Source organism: Terrapene carolina, unplaced genomic scaffold (assembly GCF_002925995.2).
Source record: "Terrapene carolina triunguis isolate 2854851 unplaced genomic scaffold, T_m_triunguis-2.0 Scaffold89, whole genome shotgun sequence".
Taxonomy (NCBI): Eukaryota; Metazoa; Chordata; order Testudines; family Emydidae; genus Terrapene; species Terrapene triunguis.
The window spans coordinates 2894963-2910964 of NW_020664440.1; the positions used below are offsets into that span (position 1 = coordinate 2894963).

Genomic DNA, 16002 nt, shown 5'->3' on the forward strand with positions numbered 1-16002 from the left:
ACATTTTTTTCTCTCTGCATTTGTATTTGTCCTTCAGCTTTACACTTTGCAAAATCTATGGGGGCTCGTTAGCATCCTAAAACATGGTTTAAAAAAATCCAGAATCTGTGAAACTTCTCCTTCCTAAAATGCAAGACACACACGATATGGAAAGGAAAATTGGCTCTCTAGAAAATGCGGATAGCTTTATAAACAGTCAAATCGTTATGTACTTTTTCACTCCTTTCAGACATTTGCTACATTATGTACTGTTCTAATTAAATCATCAAATTGAATTATCAGATCAAATGTTTTTGATTCCATTGTGTCCTGAACAGGTTTGGTTAAATTAATAAACCATATGTTGCATTTTATAAACAAAAAGGGGGAAAAAATCCTATTTTTCCCATTCATCAATCCAGAAACCTTCAAAATAGATACTGAATAGAAAATGCTAGTTAGTATGTAATCATAACACATTCTTCCCTTGTGCCTGAGAATAATTGGAACAAAGTCCTATTAAATCATAAACTTTGTGAATATTCTTTACTGTGAAATAGCAGTATTGTGAATTCAGTGTCCTTCTAGCGGGCCAGGGCCCTGATTTTCCAACCATTCTAATGGCTGGATCCAGCAGAGCCTTTTAGAACATGTGTTAGTGAAATCAGTGATGGCATTAGAGCGATTAAAGTCATGCAGTCTGCTTACCTGGATCAGGGTTCAGGTGGAAACAATGGCAGCTCCGTGTACAGTGGCTGCGGGATCCCTGTCAGGCTCTTATGCACAAGTCTCTAAATGATGAGTCAACAAATGCTAAAGGGCCATTACAAGTATTTGGGGCCTGTTGTCCCTTTATTTTATGTCTCATGTGAAGGTTACCGGAGAATTGCTTTTTAAATCAATTCCTGCTGCAGTAAAACAAACTCCAAGGAGGCCTTGATGGGGCTTCTTTGGGACTAACCACTACTTAACTGGACAGTGTGTTGGCTGCTGATTGACGCATGCTCCCAGTTCCAGTAGGCTTTGAATTGAATGGAACGATAAAGCAAGTATGGTATTTTGGAGAATAACACTTTTATGGCAAAGGTGTTAATGAAATATTTGTTACGATATATGTGTGAAAATCTCCATGGAAAGGGGTGAACATAGAGAGACTTGCCTGTGGAACTGGCTATCACAGCTATGTCTGGACAGTCATTAAGGGGATTGTGTGGGTTAAGTGCTCTCTTTTTCTCTGGATGGGAACTAAATAGCCCCATTGGACACTGGATAGAGTAAAACCTACCGGAGGTTCTTGTGTTGCAGAAAAACTGCAGAAAGGGGAAGTTAATGCATAGGCCCCCACCTAAACCAGCCCACACTTAGTAGACGGAACGTGAGCCCCATGCAGCCTGTAGGGCTAAGTGTTGAAAGAACAGGGCACCAGTAGGAGAGAGGAACAGGTAGTACGCGCAGAGGAGAAAGACAGAGGCCAAGGGTGAGAGAGAAGAATTCTTGGGAACAGTGACTTAGTGGTGTCCTAACTGGGGTTTCTGGAAATGGCATCGGTGCAGTTTTGGCCACCTCCGTTCAAAGTAATCAGGACATTTGTAAATAGGCAAATTACACTTGAAACTGCCACGAGTTTGACTTGCCAGTTTTTTCTGTAGGGGGAAAGTCTACTGCTACACATCAATTGCTTCACAAACGTGTCTCATTTTGCACCCGTTCGTTATAAAATGAGGGTGACAAATGCATGGGATACATTTAACAGGGCCATCCCACTGGAAATACCGGAGATGCACATGTTTATCCATTTGCAGCACGTTTTTATTTATAAACCAGGGGTGTTTGGTAATGCAGCAGCACACGACATGGCCAGACAGGAAACTCAGCTCTGGAAATAGACTTCGTTTTCTCTTCAATGCAGCTGCGACTCTTCAGGAGTAAAATGTTTGTATGTGTACATACAGGGAACAAACTTAAGGCCGGTGTGGGGAGGATAATATTGGAAAGAGTGCACAGGCTTAGTGGCCTGGGTGACACCCTGAGCCTTTCCTGTCAGCAAAGACCAGATCCTTAGTCCCTGCTGAGTGGATTGAGGTACCACAGCATGCAATTCTTTGTGGCTCAAGGGTTATATCTGGAAAGAGGGTGTGAGAATCTGTCCTGAATTATATATTTTAATCACGACCCTTTTCAAGCTTGGAAAAATATATAGCCCTTATAGCGGGAGACCAGTATGTACTTTATAGATAGCATATGAGTGCCATCTAGTGTTCTCCATTAGTATGCCTTTAAATTTCAGTTATTAGACAAATATTTTCTTGAGCCATCCTGAATGGGCTGAGTTCTTTAATGCATAGCACATACGCTGGATCAGTGCCCGTACTCAGTCCTCTTCTTTTGTAGGCAGCTGAAATAACTAGCAGTTCAGCTCTAGATGACCTCCTGAGGTCCCTTCCAACCCTGATATTCTATGATTCTATGATTCAAGCTAGGCCATTCCTAGGGTTTCCCTCCTGGACATACCCCCCCCCCCAAGTCCTAGCACACTCTGGCCAGAGAGCAACTTCCACCTTCTTTATAGCCGAGGCGGGATTAGAAAGCCACAGCTTCCAGAGCGAGGCAGCAGGAGTCAGTCGACAGTTCCACACAGCGTTCCTCCCAGAAACCTGCTAGGAAGCGTCCGCCAAAGAGCTAGGTGCCCGGTTACCGACATGCCCTTTCTTCCTTTTGTGACATTTGAATGACAAACAAGGTCTGTGTTTCCCTGCAAAGCAGGTGAAGAAGAGTATAAAATACCCTTAGTTTATTATGCACTAGTGGGCATAAAAAAGAAACCATAGAGTGTCCCGGTAATAACTCTTAGCTCTGATATAGGGCATTGCATTTTCAAAGTGCTTTGCAACCATTAGCCAATTCTCCCTGCATCGTGGGAGGCAGGGAAGAATTATTGCTCCCATTTTAGGCATCAGGCAATTGTAATACAGGAAAGTTGCACAGGGAAATTAAGATCCAGAGGTTTAAAAGGGCACTGAGCACTTTTGGGTGTGCAGAACTCTCAACGTGCGGAGGGTGAGCGATGTAGGCACACGCGGGGAGTGAAGATTTTGTGCTCATTTGTAAAATAAATAATTGGGCCTAAGCAACTTGCCCAAGGCCACAGACATAATGGGCCCTATTGTCTGTTATCTCTTTCCTGCACTTGGCACAGGAAAGCAACTGGAAGTGGTTTAAATCCCATTGGTTTCAATGTAAAATAGAGTAAAATTTTACAGAGCTTGTGTAAGTGTGTCAAAAATCTGGCTTTTTAATGTTATATGCAATTATTCTCCTATTTGGTTTCTCTCTGTTCTTCAGGAGAGCTTCATATCTGATCCCTTTTGTTTAGTTTGCAGTACTCCCCCGGTCAACATGAAAGTGCAGCCTGTGAACAGAACAGCCTTGCTAGTAACTTGGAACCAACCAGAGATCATCTACCACCCTCCCATTATGAACTACATGATCTCCTACAGCTGGACTAAAAATGAAGATGAAAAAGAGAAGACTTTCACCAAGGACAGTGACAAGGACCTGGTAAAACTACAGCATCAGCAATTGACCTTAGTCTTAAGCTAGCCTTATACTATACTTTCCTCAGTAGGAGAAGGTGGGGTACGAAAGCATTTGTTCTGTTTAAATGAACGGTTAGTTTTTTAAATTGCAATGGATTGCTTTTCACACATTCAGTGCTAGTTGAATTCTACATAGCACATCGCCCAGTATACCAGAGTGTTAATTTATCGTTCACATGGTGGGCACAAAGGGAAATGGGTAGGCAGGTATTTTTTTTTATATACTGCTGTTGAAAACTACCTGGCTTGGGAACTAGCTCCACTCACTCTGAAAAGCTTTTTGGCTTATGTGCAACTCACTGGTTTCACAGTAAGGACTGATCATGCAATATCTATTACTGGACCAGTGCTTCCCACTGTGCATAGCCCATTGAAGACTATTGGGATGTCCCTGGTAGTGTTTGCAAGATCAGGGCCTGGGAGCTGGGGATGCAGTGGCCCAGGCTGCAGTATTAAAAAGGAAGTGTGCCGTAGATTTCTCTGCTGATGAGATAATAGAGGGAAGGTCAGAACAGTTTAGGTGAATGTGGAAATACCAATCCACCAGCTGCATTTAAGATTGGATCTGTTTGTCATTCTTGTCCAAGTGGAAGCAAATACTGTACTAGTCTTTAACATTCTTTGCATATAAAATCAAAGTTATATATTCAAGTTTGAAAGGCCTCCGTTTATTGTTAATCAAAGGAAGTCTCTGGAATAAGGAAATCAGTAATTGTATATGCACATGAAAATGCAGCCGCGCTGAGAGAAATTCCTAATGACTGTTATTTTTTTTTCAAATACGCAGTCCTCTGGGCCCATTCAATCAGTTATAGAATAATACTTCTCTTATTCCTTCAGATGAAGATTCTTTTACTTCATTTCCATTTATCTTTTCAATTTCCCCACTAGACATTGTTATCTAGGTCACATTAGGGAGTGATGTACTTCATGAAATCAGAGAGGAATCTATTGAAAGACACTCAAGGTTATGAAGGTTGTGATGTATTGTAACCTCTCTCTTGTCATAACGTCACATGCTTAAGGGAGATTTTTTCCATCAGTAATGAGGATGGAGTACGTTAAACAGCAGGAACAATTTGGGCACAAATACAGTGTCTTTTTTTTATATAACAATAACAAAATCTGCAGGAAATTCAATGAAGGGATAGCTTGAAGTAAATGGCAATGAACCCAGCTCTGGAAAAGGGGGTCGGAGGTAAAGGATTCAGCCAAAGTTTAGATTAGGGCCAAGAGAGAGGGGCTTGGCAGAAAAACATCCTTTGACAGTGACATATAATTTACTGTCAACGTACTTGTACTGTGGCAGAGGGAATTGGGAAGTCCAATTGCTTGAGACATTTGAAACTAGACTAGAAGATAGTGCACTGGCCTTGCAAATGACCCACGCTGATACTCAGTGCAGTTATCTTCCTCTGCTGCAAGGCCCAGAGAGGAGCAATTGCTGGCAAAAAGGGGACGGAGGAGCACTCAGAGAGTGCATGAATGGCTGGGTAGCCAGGCAGCATCTCCAGAGCATCCGGGTGCATATTCAAATACTCACATTCTAACAGTGATGGTGGGCTGGAAGGTGATTCCCAGCCCAGGGCAGTGTGGGGGCAAATTGCCCCAATCAACCCTGCTGTTCATTGCAGAGTAAAGCACCTGGCCTAGGTACTGTGGTGGTTGGTAGCTCTATGTTCATATCCGGGTTGATGGGAAACACCCTTTTCTCCCCCACCACATTGTTTTATTTTAATTTTTAAAAGATCAAGTAACTTGTTGGCAGTTTTTTGAGCAGTGAGGAGTAGCAAACATGTATGTTAGTGTGGTAGCTAATGCATCATGGGTGAAATTCTCCCCTGTGCAGAGCTAGCGCAAGGTCTGTACACCACTTAAGTCCCGCTAAAGTCCAGCAGCTTACGTAATGCATGGGCCAGCAGCTGGACCTCTGCCCAAGAGTTAATGTCGCCCTCTAGAAATGGTCTTGTCTACATGTTCTATGTTAGCACAGTGCTCTATATTGTACAAATTGATCATGGAGAGCCCTTTGGGGGGGAAAATCTGAATAATATCTATTTCTTTTAAACAGAAAGCCATCATTAGCCATGTCTCACCTGACATCCTTTATCTGTTCAGAGTTCAAGCAGTTTGCCGAAATGATATGCGTAGTGACTTTAGCCAGACAATGCTCTTTCAAGGTAAAATATATGTATATATATATATATATCTGTTTAAAATTATGTGATTTTTTTTTCCTGCTTAGCATTCTTTTGCTGACCAAAATTTGTACATGGAATAATATTACAAGTTGTCTGGGTGTTATAAACGGTGCTAATTTCCAACTCTGATCAGCTGAGGTTAGCAGAACATTCATTCAAAAGAGACGGGCTCATTGGCAGACTCTTCTCAGTGATAGGTTGTCAGCTCCTGTAATTACTTCCCATCTCCCGCTGAGTGATCCTTTAGAACCTGGATCTGATGATCTCCAGCGCATATAGCAAGTCCCTTTTATTAGTCCAGGTTTTCCAGGAGAAGGCTATGAGAATCCTTTGTTGGTCTTGTACCAATTTGTTCGTTTTATTTTGTTTAATTAGTATGTTTAAATTTTGTATCTGAGTTTAGAGCATGCTTGTCGGTGCCTTTTAGAAATCTGACTGAATATAAATATATGTAACCTTATTTGAAATCAGCCTTTCGCTACCTAATTTAAAAAATAAATCAAAGGTAGCATAGCCCACTGATGTGGACCATAAGAATTACTGTAGCTGTAATCCACATGTAGCAAGGATTAGGTCTGGTTAGTGTCTGTATGGGATGAAGGAAGGCCCAATCTTACCACGACAACAGTGTGCACAAATTCTTACTCCTGAACACAGTCTCATTGATTACCAAAACAAAGATATTTTAACTCACTGATATAAATTGTGTGTCACACTCTCAGCTCTCATCCATTTCCACTTCAATGACTCTGAGTAGTGTGATAAGTCGGAGACCAGGAATACAATTTATTGATAAAAATTATAAATCCTAGTCCTAAGAAAAAGCAAAGAGTTAAATTACTTGAGTCAGAAGTTATCCATTAAATTAACAGAGACATTTTTAAGGGTGACCTTTGGAGAAATATGGGGGGTTCAAACATAGTTAATCTGATAATCCTCAACAGCTGAAACTGTCTATGAAAAGTCAGGCAATGGACACGATTCATTTCTCAGATCCACACGGTGCCGATTTTGCCTCTGGTCCTAGGGGGACCAGACAGCAACTATGAAAAATGGGGACGGGGGTGGGGGATAATAGGCGCCTATATAAGACAGAGCCCCAAATATCGGGACTGTCTCTATAAAATCAGGATATCTGGTCATCTCACTTCCAGTATTATGTTCTCATTGCAAGTGCCTCATTATCTATCACCAGTGTGGAGGGGGAGGTTCTATCATATCTAATATCTAATAAATGTATGCTGTACACTTCACTGTGGTATCTGAGCGCCTGGATCTGTGGGGAGAGTTTTGATCTTTGTTTTAAGTGCCCAACAGGATCAGAAGTTTGTTTACTGGGGACCTTTCATCTCAGCTCTTTAAGCTAAGGGCGAAAGGGACTGAACCACTGAAACGTGACCATGATACTCATTTGATTATAGGCAAAAGAGCCTTCCCAATTACACTAAGAGATCTATAATGGAGGCTACACACACACCAGTATGGCAATGGCAGACGTTGATGTGTTTCCCTCCTTAGCCATTCCCCCTCCCCCATCCAAAAAAGTAGGGCAAGTTCTTCCAGTTTTACACTGGCTCCAGAAGCTAAATTTTAAAATAACTCCTCAAAAGGTATCATCACACTATATCTTGCTGGTTGGAATTGTTTGGCTGTTTATGCTCATGCTAGCCTGCATTCTTCTAGAAGTTTAAGCTGATAGAAACTCAGATTGGTGGTGTGTATATGTGTGTGTGGGGGGGGGGGGACAGTACATTGGGATAGTTAATATGTAATTTAATTTGTCTAGCAGATGATTACAATTTATATTTCCTTCACCCTTTACAAACTAGTAATTATAAATAAATAAGACAACAAGAAAAACCCTGTTTTGTGATGGCTGGCAGTGTTTTAAAGTATTTTATTAAAGTTTTATTTTGAAACATTGCTCACTCACATACACACTCCAAACAAACGATAAACACGTACCTAATTACAAACAATACACAGCATGTGGCATGACAGATGAACCTGAAATACATTTCTCCCCCACTGTCACAAAAAACAACTTGAGGGATGTATAATTGCTTACGACAAACCCAATTCCTTAACTTTAGCCAGTCTAATATTAATTCTGAATACCAGGGACTAGAATCTGATTTCATTTATATCAGCCTAAATTGAGATGAACACAGCTGTAATATGTTTTAAGGTCAGTAGACATTATGATCATTTAGTCCGACCTGCTGCATAACTGGGCCATAGATTTTCACCTAACTTGTGGGTGAGTAAGAACATATATTTTATGGCTCAGTAGGCAAAGGCCAACATTTTCAAAGCCAAGTGGTTAATATAAGGCTTGTAAATCCATATTTAGGCACTAATATGGATTTAGATGAATAACTTCAGGCACCTTACCTTGAAAATCTTGGCCTGACTCTCAGTTTACACAGGAGTAATTGGGACCAGAATTTGGATTTGGTTGTACATATCAGGCCACTTCAGACATTTTTTTACTGGTCTGTGGTTACCATCTTATACATCAGCCACTGTTTCCTCTATAGTAATCCCTAGGCACACTCAGTAGCAATGGCTCTCAAGGTTTTGAAATTTTTAGATGCCTTTAATTTCTGAGAAATTATTTAGCAAGAATAACTGCATTTTTTCAGCTTCATAACCCACATAAAAATTATCCTTCTTTGTTTCCCAGCTAACACTACTCGAATATTCGAGGGGACCAGAATTGTTAAAACAGGAGTGGTAAGTAGTGGACATAAATCAGTGCAGCAAATTTAAAAGCAGTTGTAAATTGTGCCATAATACCCACCAGGTGGCAGCATAATGTTGTAAATCTACTGCAGTGATTTGGGAGGGTGTTACTTTATTTAAATCCTGAGCAAAAGCTTTAATTGCCTGTTTCCACACATGGAATAGCTTTATAGCTTCATGATTCTGTAAGCTTTCTTTGGAGAGAAAATATGTAATCCTAATGATGACTGAGAATATGCTTAATTTCTTTTAATAATTAAATGAACAGAGAGGTTCATGCAGTAGGAGCCAGGCAATGTTTTGGCGTATGGCATCTGCAGTCTTCCAATGCCGTGGAAATATCTACTTTTGTGTAAATTAGGCCTTAGCAAATTATTTATTTTAATTCTTTATTTCATGTTACTTGAGGCTGTAAGTATTAACTAAGGTGAACTTTCAACTCTTCTAATTTCATATTCCAAAATCCAGAAAGTGCAATAAGCGAATATATTTTACAACATTTAAAAATGCCCAGTTTTAGTTCTGAAAGAACATAGTTATGTTCAGTGCTGTAATGTCAATCACATTTATGGAATTCATATTAGAGAACGTAGGCTAAGTGCTTTATTTCTGGTTTCACTCAGTCCCATTCTGAATGGTAATACCCCAGTAACACAGGCCTCGAACAAGAATGATTAACATTTTTCACGGATAACGTAGAGATGTACAAAATCTGCTGCCAACTTTTACTTCTTCGGCCCAGCTCTGAGACTAACGGCGAATGCCAGAGAAAAGCACATTTCTCAAAGCTATAGAGGTTCAGATTGATAAGCATCCAGAAGTTCAGATGCTTATTTAAAGTTTGAGCTCAAGATCTCAGAAGAACAGGCTCTCCCTTGAGATCTCCAGTTCTTTGTGATTGCAGCTGGGTCAGAGAGAACACGAGAGCAGTCTTTCTTGTTTTGCTGCAGCATTTCAACTTCCGGGCCTGGCTGAAAATGGGAATAGCAAGGGGATGCAGAGTATTATGACTAAACGTACTAAGCTTTTAAAACTCTAAAAATATTTGGGGTTGTAGACATTTTATGGGTTGGGTGAAGGTTCAGATCAGTGCCTATGTTTCCCATGTTAGCTGTCCCTCATAAATGCATTTGCAGCATCACCTCCCCTTTATTTTTGTTGATTGAACTGGTAACATGAAGCGTAAGTGCAGCATGGTCTAGTGGCCTGAGCACAGAACTAAATTCTAATCCCGGCTCTTCCACAGAATTATTCTGTGTCTTTGGACAAATCAGTGAACGTCAGTGTCTTTAGGATGATCACCACTACAGGCAGCCACGGTAACAGCGAAATTCATCTAATGGTTTTCAAACGTTTAGCCAGGTTTTATTCTGGATAGATCGTGTGTGTACAAAGTTGATCGTTTTAGGGTTGCTGATCATCTTGCAGCACAGCCCAAGTAGCTGCAACTCTGGGTCACAATTCAGCCCCTGCTTCCCCCTAGCTGCATTGGAGAAATAAACTGTGCCAGCCCTTTTCCTGCTACAGCTTGCTGCCCCCCCACTCCTCCCCCCCCGGCCGCTCTGAGTTGAGAAGGCAGAGTGCTTTGGGCAGGATGGTAAGTGCTTTGGGCAGGTGATGACTAAGGGCTGGTGATGATGATAGCCAGCTCAGGGCAATAAGGAGGCCCTGCATGCCCTCGTACCGCCCTGCGTGGTGCACAGCCAGGGTCTCAGTTGAGATCTTTTGAAGGACGATGATGCCAAACTGTGCCATAGTGCCAAACCTTAGCAGAATAACGCCAACCTGTGCAGAGTAACGAACAAAATTAGGAAATAATAGGAACTGAGACCCCAATCCTGCAATCAGATCTGTATGGAAGGACCCCAGGACTCTGTGAGAGCAAGGGGTGCCCCATGTTTGGATCCGATTGCAGGAACTGGGCCCATTGTTACAAAATTAGGGGCATTAGAGTAGCTGCTGCAACACAGCTTTTATTTTAAGGTCAAATGTACATGATTTCACATTTTAAACATTTTTTAGTCTATGGTTTAGAGAATTGGCATAGTGAAAGTCATTAAACTTTCAAAAAATATACTCCCTCCCCCCCTCCCAAAAAAGAAATATTCTTCAAAAGTCACTAAGGAAGGGGAGAGGTCGAGTATAAAACAAAGATAAGAGTAATGAGATATTGCTATAATTGTTGTTTGGAAATGGCAAATGCAAGAACGTTTACTGCTCTTGGGAATGTCTACACTGCAGTCAGAGGTGTCACTGCAGCTGGTGTAGACATAACTCGAGATCACTTTAATCTAGCTAGATCAAAGTGAGCTCAAGTAACAGTAGCAGTGAAGCCGTGGCACAGCTGCTCAGGTACCTACCCAGGGTCCCACATGGGGTTGTACAGTATGTGTACATCAAAACTAATCCGAGTATGTGTACGTGGTCTGTGATCACACCTGAATGCATTGTAGACATAATCTGTGTCATTTGCCTTGTGACTTTTTAATGCTCGTGCTTGTGCTATTTCTGGGTAGATTTGACTCCAGTTTGTATAAATATACTTGTCTCATTTGAACAGAATAATGGGCAGAATGGAGTGTTTGGAAAGAAAAAGAAAACAAAAGGAAAAAAGAGCCGAGGTAGCATATCAGTGACCCCTACTGACACTCTCTCTGGTGTGTTTTCTTCCCTTGTCCCCTCTGGTGATCTCTTCAAGCCTACAGCTTCTCCTGCTTCTTCAGCTGACATGGCTCCCATCAGTTCTGGATCTTCTACCTGGACTTCTTCTGGTCTTCCTTTCTCCTTTGTTTCAATGGCAACTGGAATGGGACCTTCATCCAGTGGAAGCCAAGCAACAGTGGCCTCCGTGGTGACCAGCACATTGCTTGCCGGCCTTGGGTTTAGTGGTGGCGGTATTTCCTCCTTTCCTAGCACTGTGTGGCCAGCCCGCCTTCCTAGTGCTGCTTCTACCAGCAAACAGTCAGTTAGGCCGGTGCTTACAACTCCTGAAGCTTTATCTTCCCCAGGACCGGACAGTGATTCCGCTCTGACGAAAGACAATGAAGGAGCAGAGGAAGGAGAAAAGGATGAGAAGAGTGAAAGTGAGGATGGCGAAAGGGAACATGATGAAGAGGGAGAAAAGGATTCGGAAAAGAAAGAGAAGAGTGCAGTGACAGAGGCTGCCGAGGTACAAAATAACACTGAGACCACACTAACGACCATTTCCCCTAATAGAACTGTAGAGGAGGAAGGAAATAAAACCATACCTGGTCAAGAGCAAAACATTTTCCCAACAGATAAGCGTCCTGAAGAAGAGAGGGTTACTGAAACAGACACTCCGCCCCAACCTGTCCCCTCCACCCAAGTGCCACCAGCATTCACAAATGAACATTCTGTAGGGCAAATCCCAAGGGGACCAGAGACAACATCAAGAAAAGCTTTTCCCAACGACCGCAGGTTTCCAGAGGAAAATCCATCCGATAACAGATTCATCACCATTAACCCAGGTGAGTGATCCTGGGGGAGGGATGAGTGGGAGTTGTGTTTACGGCCTTGTTTCAGATTCCGTTGAAAAAGCTATAGGGACCATATTTCTCACTGACTGACACCCCACACGATCCCATTAGCAGCAATAGGGTAACTCAGTGCAGGACTCAGCCCACAAATGATGTTAGAATTCTGGGGGGGAGGGGGGGGGAATACCCAGGGGGGGAGGTTATTGTGTTAGGAAATTACCCAGCCTCCAATTAAAAACGTGTGCTTCGAGCTGAAAAATGAAGTTTGGCAAGAAATTAGCCTCCAATATGGTTGGCTGCTTTTAGGAGTTTTGTTGTTAGAAATTAATATAGCTAACTATAACTGTGAAATTATCTTTGAACAATGGCCGCTGTGTCTTATGCATATCTGTTTTTCATAAGACGTTTGTGACATATGTATACAGTTATTTTATTTATGCGTAAAACTTTCACTGCTTAGCTCCAGCATATCTGGCTGGCTTCTTTCTCACCACGCACTCACAGGCCTCAATCCTCAAGCCTGATCCACGTAGATGGTCCTTTATATTTCACAGAGTCCATGGAAGTTAAGGGGGTTCTGCACTGCTAGTGTCACGTGGATCCAATTACAGGGTTTACCTTGGTCTCCCTCTGAGGTTTTAATGAGATGACTGTCTGAGCGACTGTAAGATGATGTATGTTTGTTTGGTTTTTTTAAAAAATCACTGTTTATTTTTCAGAACTATAGTATGTTTAGTCATTTTGTTTTCCAGCAAAGCTGTTGTGGAGTTAGAATACTGTGAAAAAGCATCTTAAATATTTATTTCTCTTTTACATTTATAAAGATTAAAATCCAGACCTTTTATGCTAAGTTACAGCTCAGAATCAATTTTCACGGCTAAATTTTAAAAAATCAAAGCCCCCAATCCTTAATGAGGTTTGTTATAGAAATGCTGATCCGACTCTAATGCTGCGACTCAGAACTGTTCTGCAAGAAAACAGATTAGCAGCCGTGGAGCGGTCATGCTCTAACCCCGGTTTTGCTGACATTTTTTATGCAGACTCTGCTGATTTTCTAGCTTTCTTTCTTCTACTCCATGGTCTCACATGGTGGTTTTCTTCAAAGTCAGCTCTTCCCACCATACATGCTTTAAAACACTTGCGTAGGCAGCCTGCAAGACCCACCTTACCATGTCTGCTTTTTGTCGGGATACGCATGTGCGCTCTGGCTTTTGCAGTGCTGAGTCAGAGCTCAAGTCGTAAGAATTGGGCATAGTGGAATCTCACTTCGAGCCCACCTGGCTTGCTCTGTGAAGGCAAATCTGCCTCTTGAATAGAGGTATTGGGTTCTTCCCTCCCCTGCTTAGCAGTACCTAATGTCCTGATTTCCTCGAATGTCCAAATTTCATGTCCTTTGTGCAAGCTCTAGCAAAGAGCCTGATGGCTTACTGCCAGTGTAATGTAAATGAGAGAGGAAATGGACAGATGGCTCCGATGTCCATCAGAGGACATATGGTTTATTATCACATTAGTTTTTCTGGGGTGTGAGTAAGGGGGGGGTTAAGAAAAGATGGGACCCATTGCAGAGTGTGAGGAAGGTGAGAAAACGCTAATGCACAGCCATATTTTATTATGGATAGGACTCACTAGTCTGACATGGCTTGCTCCCACTCTGTCTGACACACGGAGAGCCCATATGCCTCGAGGAATCTCTGGAGGGAGGAAAGGAAGTAGCCCAGGTGCAGTCCAGGGAGTCCGGCATGGCTTGTGCTAATCAGTTATCAGGTCTGTGGGCATTGTTCACTTGGAAGTTGGCTGTGGGCTATCTGGAAAGACAGAACATGTAATGGATCTTCCTGGAGACCTGAGAAAAGGACAGTCAGCCTATAGAAGTCACAGCCAATATGGTTCTAGGTTTTTCTACGCTGGCGTGAGGGAAGTGACATCTTGGGATCAGCTGTGTCCTTCATGTTCTGGCTCAGGATATCTATAAGGAGAAGTGTGTGAGTCAGACTTTAGAGCCAGTCTCCAGAGGAAGTTTTAGCCAGAGGAAGTGATGAGTGACAAAGTTTCCTGCCATCTCCCAGGCCGGAATCTTAATTGTCTCTCTGGTGGCATCACATACAAATTTGTTCAAGAACAGGGGGTGGTCTAGCTTCTTTTCAACTTCAGAGGCAGATGGTGTTAAGCTCCTAGGTCTTGAATCTGCAGAAGAGGAAACATGAAGGTGAACCTTGAGGGACATGCAGAGACCTTTAAGGGCCAATTCACACCATTTTCCTAAGTTAGAGTCCCCTTTTCTGTCCCTGGGCTCTGGGGGGGAAATGTTAGTCTCTAATAGACCAGAGGATTTGTCACAAACCTAGTGACCATTGAATCAATCTTTGGGAAGGACCAACACTTTTTTGCTGTGTCTTGAGGGAGTTTTGCAATGTTTGTCATAGCCCTGAGGGATGGAAGACTTAGAATCTGGATCCCTTTATATATCTGTGTATCTTGGCTGAGAGGAAAAGGCTTCTCCTCAGTGAAGTCCTCCTTCATGTCATCATGTGAACCTTTGTCCCAGTGGCCCCTTCAGGGACTGCAGAGGCCACTGGTTGCTCGCTAAGGGCAAGTTCCCCAGGAATTTGTTCAGTACGTTCAGATAATTGAAATTGAAATGGCTGAGGAAGCCTGGCTCTTTCAAGCTTTCCTTTTTTTATCCTGATTTCCACATAGAGCACACAGGGGGTCGGGGTGAGGAATGGGAGGGGAGTCAGAGGCCGAAGAGGCAATGCCTAGCTGCGGGTGAGGGAAGAAGGGTAACCACGCGAGTGGGAAGGGCGCTGGACTCCTGAGCACCCTGCCCTACTGTGAAAGAATCTCGGGATCAATCCCCTCCAGGAGACAGTGCTGTGCTGCCTGGGGGGGGGGGGGGGGGGGGGGGGGGGGGAGACCTTTGGCAACTGAATACCGGGTTTTTTGGCTTTTGTTTTTGAGCGAGGGCCTGAGAGGAAAGTCCCCTGCTGCTCCTGTGAGGGGAAAGTGGCGCATTGGGAATTATGGCATCCCCCAGCCTCAGGGTGGGGAACTCTCTCATGAACTTTCTCGCATCAAAGGTGGGGGCTGAGTGCACCAGGGTTTCAGCACAGTAGCCTCCGTACAGCACTGCTCTGCCCTTTGCTGGAGGAGGAGGGTCATAAGCACCGCAGTGCCGGGGGAGGGGAGATAATTTCCCCCTTACTCTACAACCCGCTACACTCTGACTGGGGTGAGGAAACTTTGCACTTAGCGAGGGCGGGAGAGGGAAGTTTCCCAGGCGCTGGGTTCCATAGGCGTTCACGGTGTGTGCCCAGGCACACCCTAATGCCCGCGGCCCGGATTTCCCCCGTGGTGCCGCATGCGCTCTCAGAAGCGGCCGGCACACGGAACCACATTCCTGGAGCCCCAGGGGGCAGAAGGCTCCATGCGTTGCTCCAGGCACCGCCCCCCGCAGCTCCCAATGGCCAGGAACGGGAAACTGCAGCCAATGGGAGCTTCGGGGGAGGTACCTGGAGGCGCGGCAAGGGCAGCGCGCGGAGCCCTGTGCCGCCTCCCCTCCCCCCCCAGGGGCCGCGCAGGAACGTGGTGAGCGTTCATGGGGCCAGGGCGGGCAGGCAGGGAGCGTGCCGCTGCAGGTAAGCCCGAACCCCTCCTGCACCACAACCACCTGCCCTAAGCCCCCTGTCTGCACCCCAACTCCCTGCCCTGAGGCCCCTGCCTGCACCTTGCACCCCTCCTGCACCCCAACCCCCTGCCTGCACCCCACACCCCCCCTGCCCTGAGTCCCCTGCCTGCACCCCGCACCCTTCCTGCACCCCAACCCCCTCTCCTGAGCCCCCTGCTGCACCCTGCACCAACATGCACCCCGACTCCCTGCCCTAAGCCCCCTGCCTGCACCTCGCACCCCTGCTGCACCCCAACCCCCATGCACTCCAACTCCCTGCCCTGAGCCCACGTTGCACCCCGCACCCCTCCTGTACCCCA

At 44.1% G+C, this 16002-nt stretch overlaps 1 protein-coding gene across 5 annotated transcripts in view; it reads left to right on the forward strand.

Moving 5' to 3' along the window:
- The window catches only part of PTPRG (protein tyrosine phosphatase receptor type G), a 592097-nt gene that overhangs the window by 472543 nt on the left and 103552 nt on the right, over positions 1 to 16002 (forward strand). For 3 of the 5 annotated variants that reach the window (XM_026650229.2, XM_026650227.2, XM_026650225.2), the window contains exons 9-12: positions 3353 to 3537; positions 5647 to 5755; positions 8463 to 8512; positions 11082 to 12009. In XM_026650229.2, the coding sequence (XP_026506014.1) occupies positions 3353 to 3537; positions 5647 to 5755; positions 8463 to 8512; positions 11082 to 12009 (1272 nt within the window). The remainder of the gene's footprint in view (positions 1 to 3352; positions 3538 to 5646; positions 5756 to 8462; positions 8513 to 11081; positions 12010 to 16002) is intronic. The other 2 variants (XM_026650230.2, XM_026650228.2) reach the window with 1 other exon arrangement.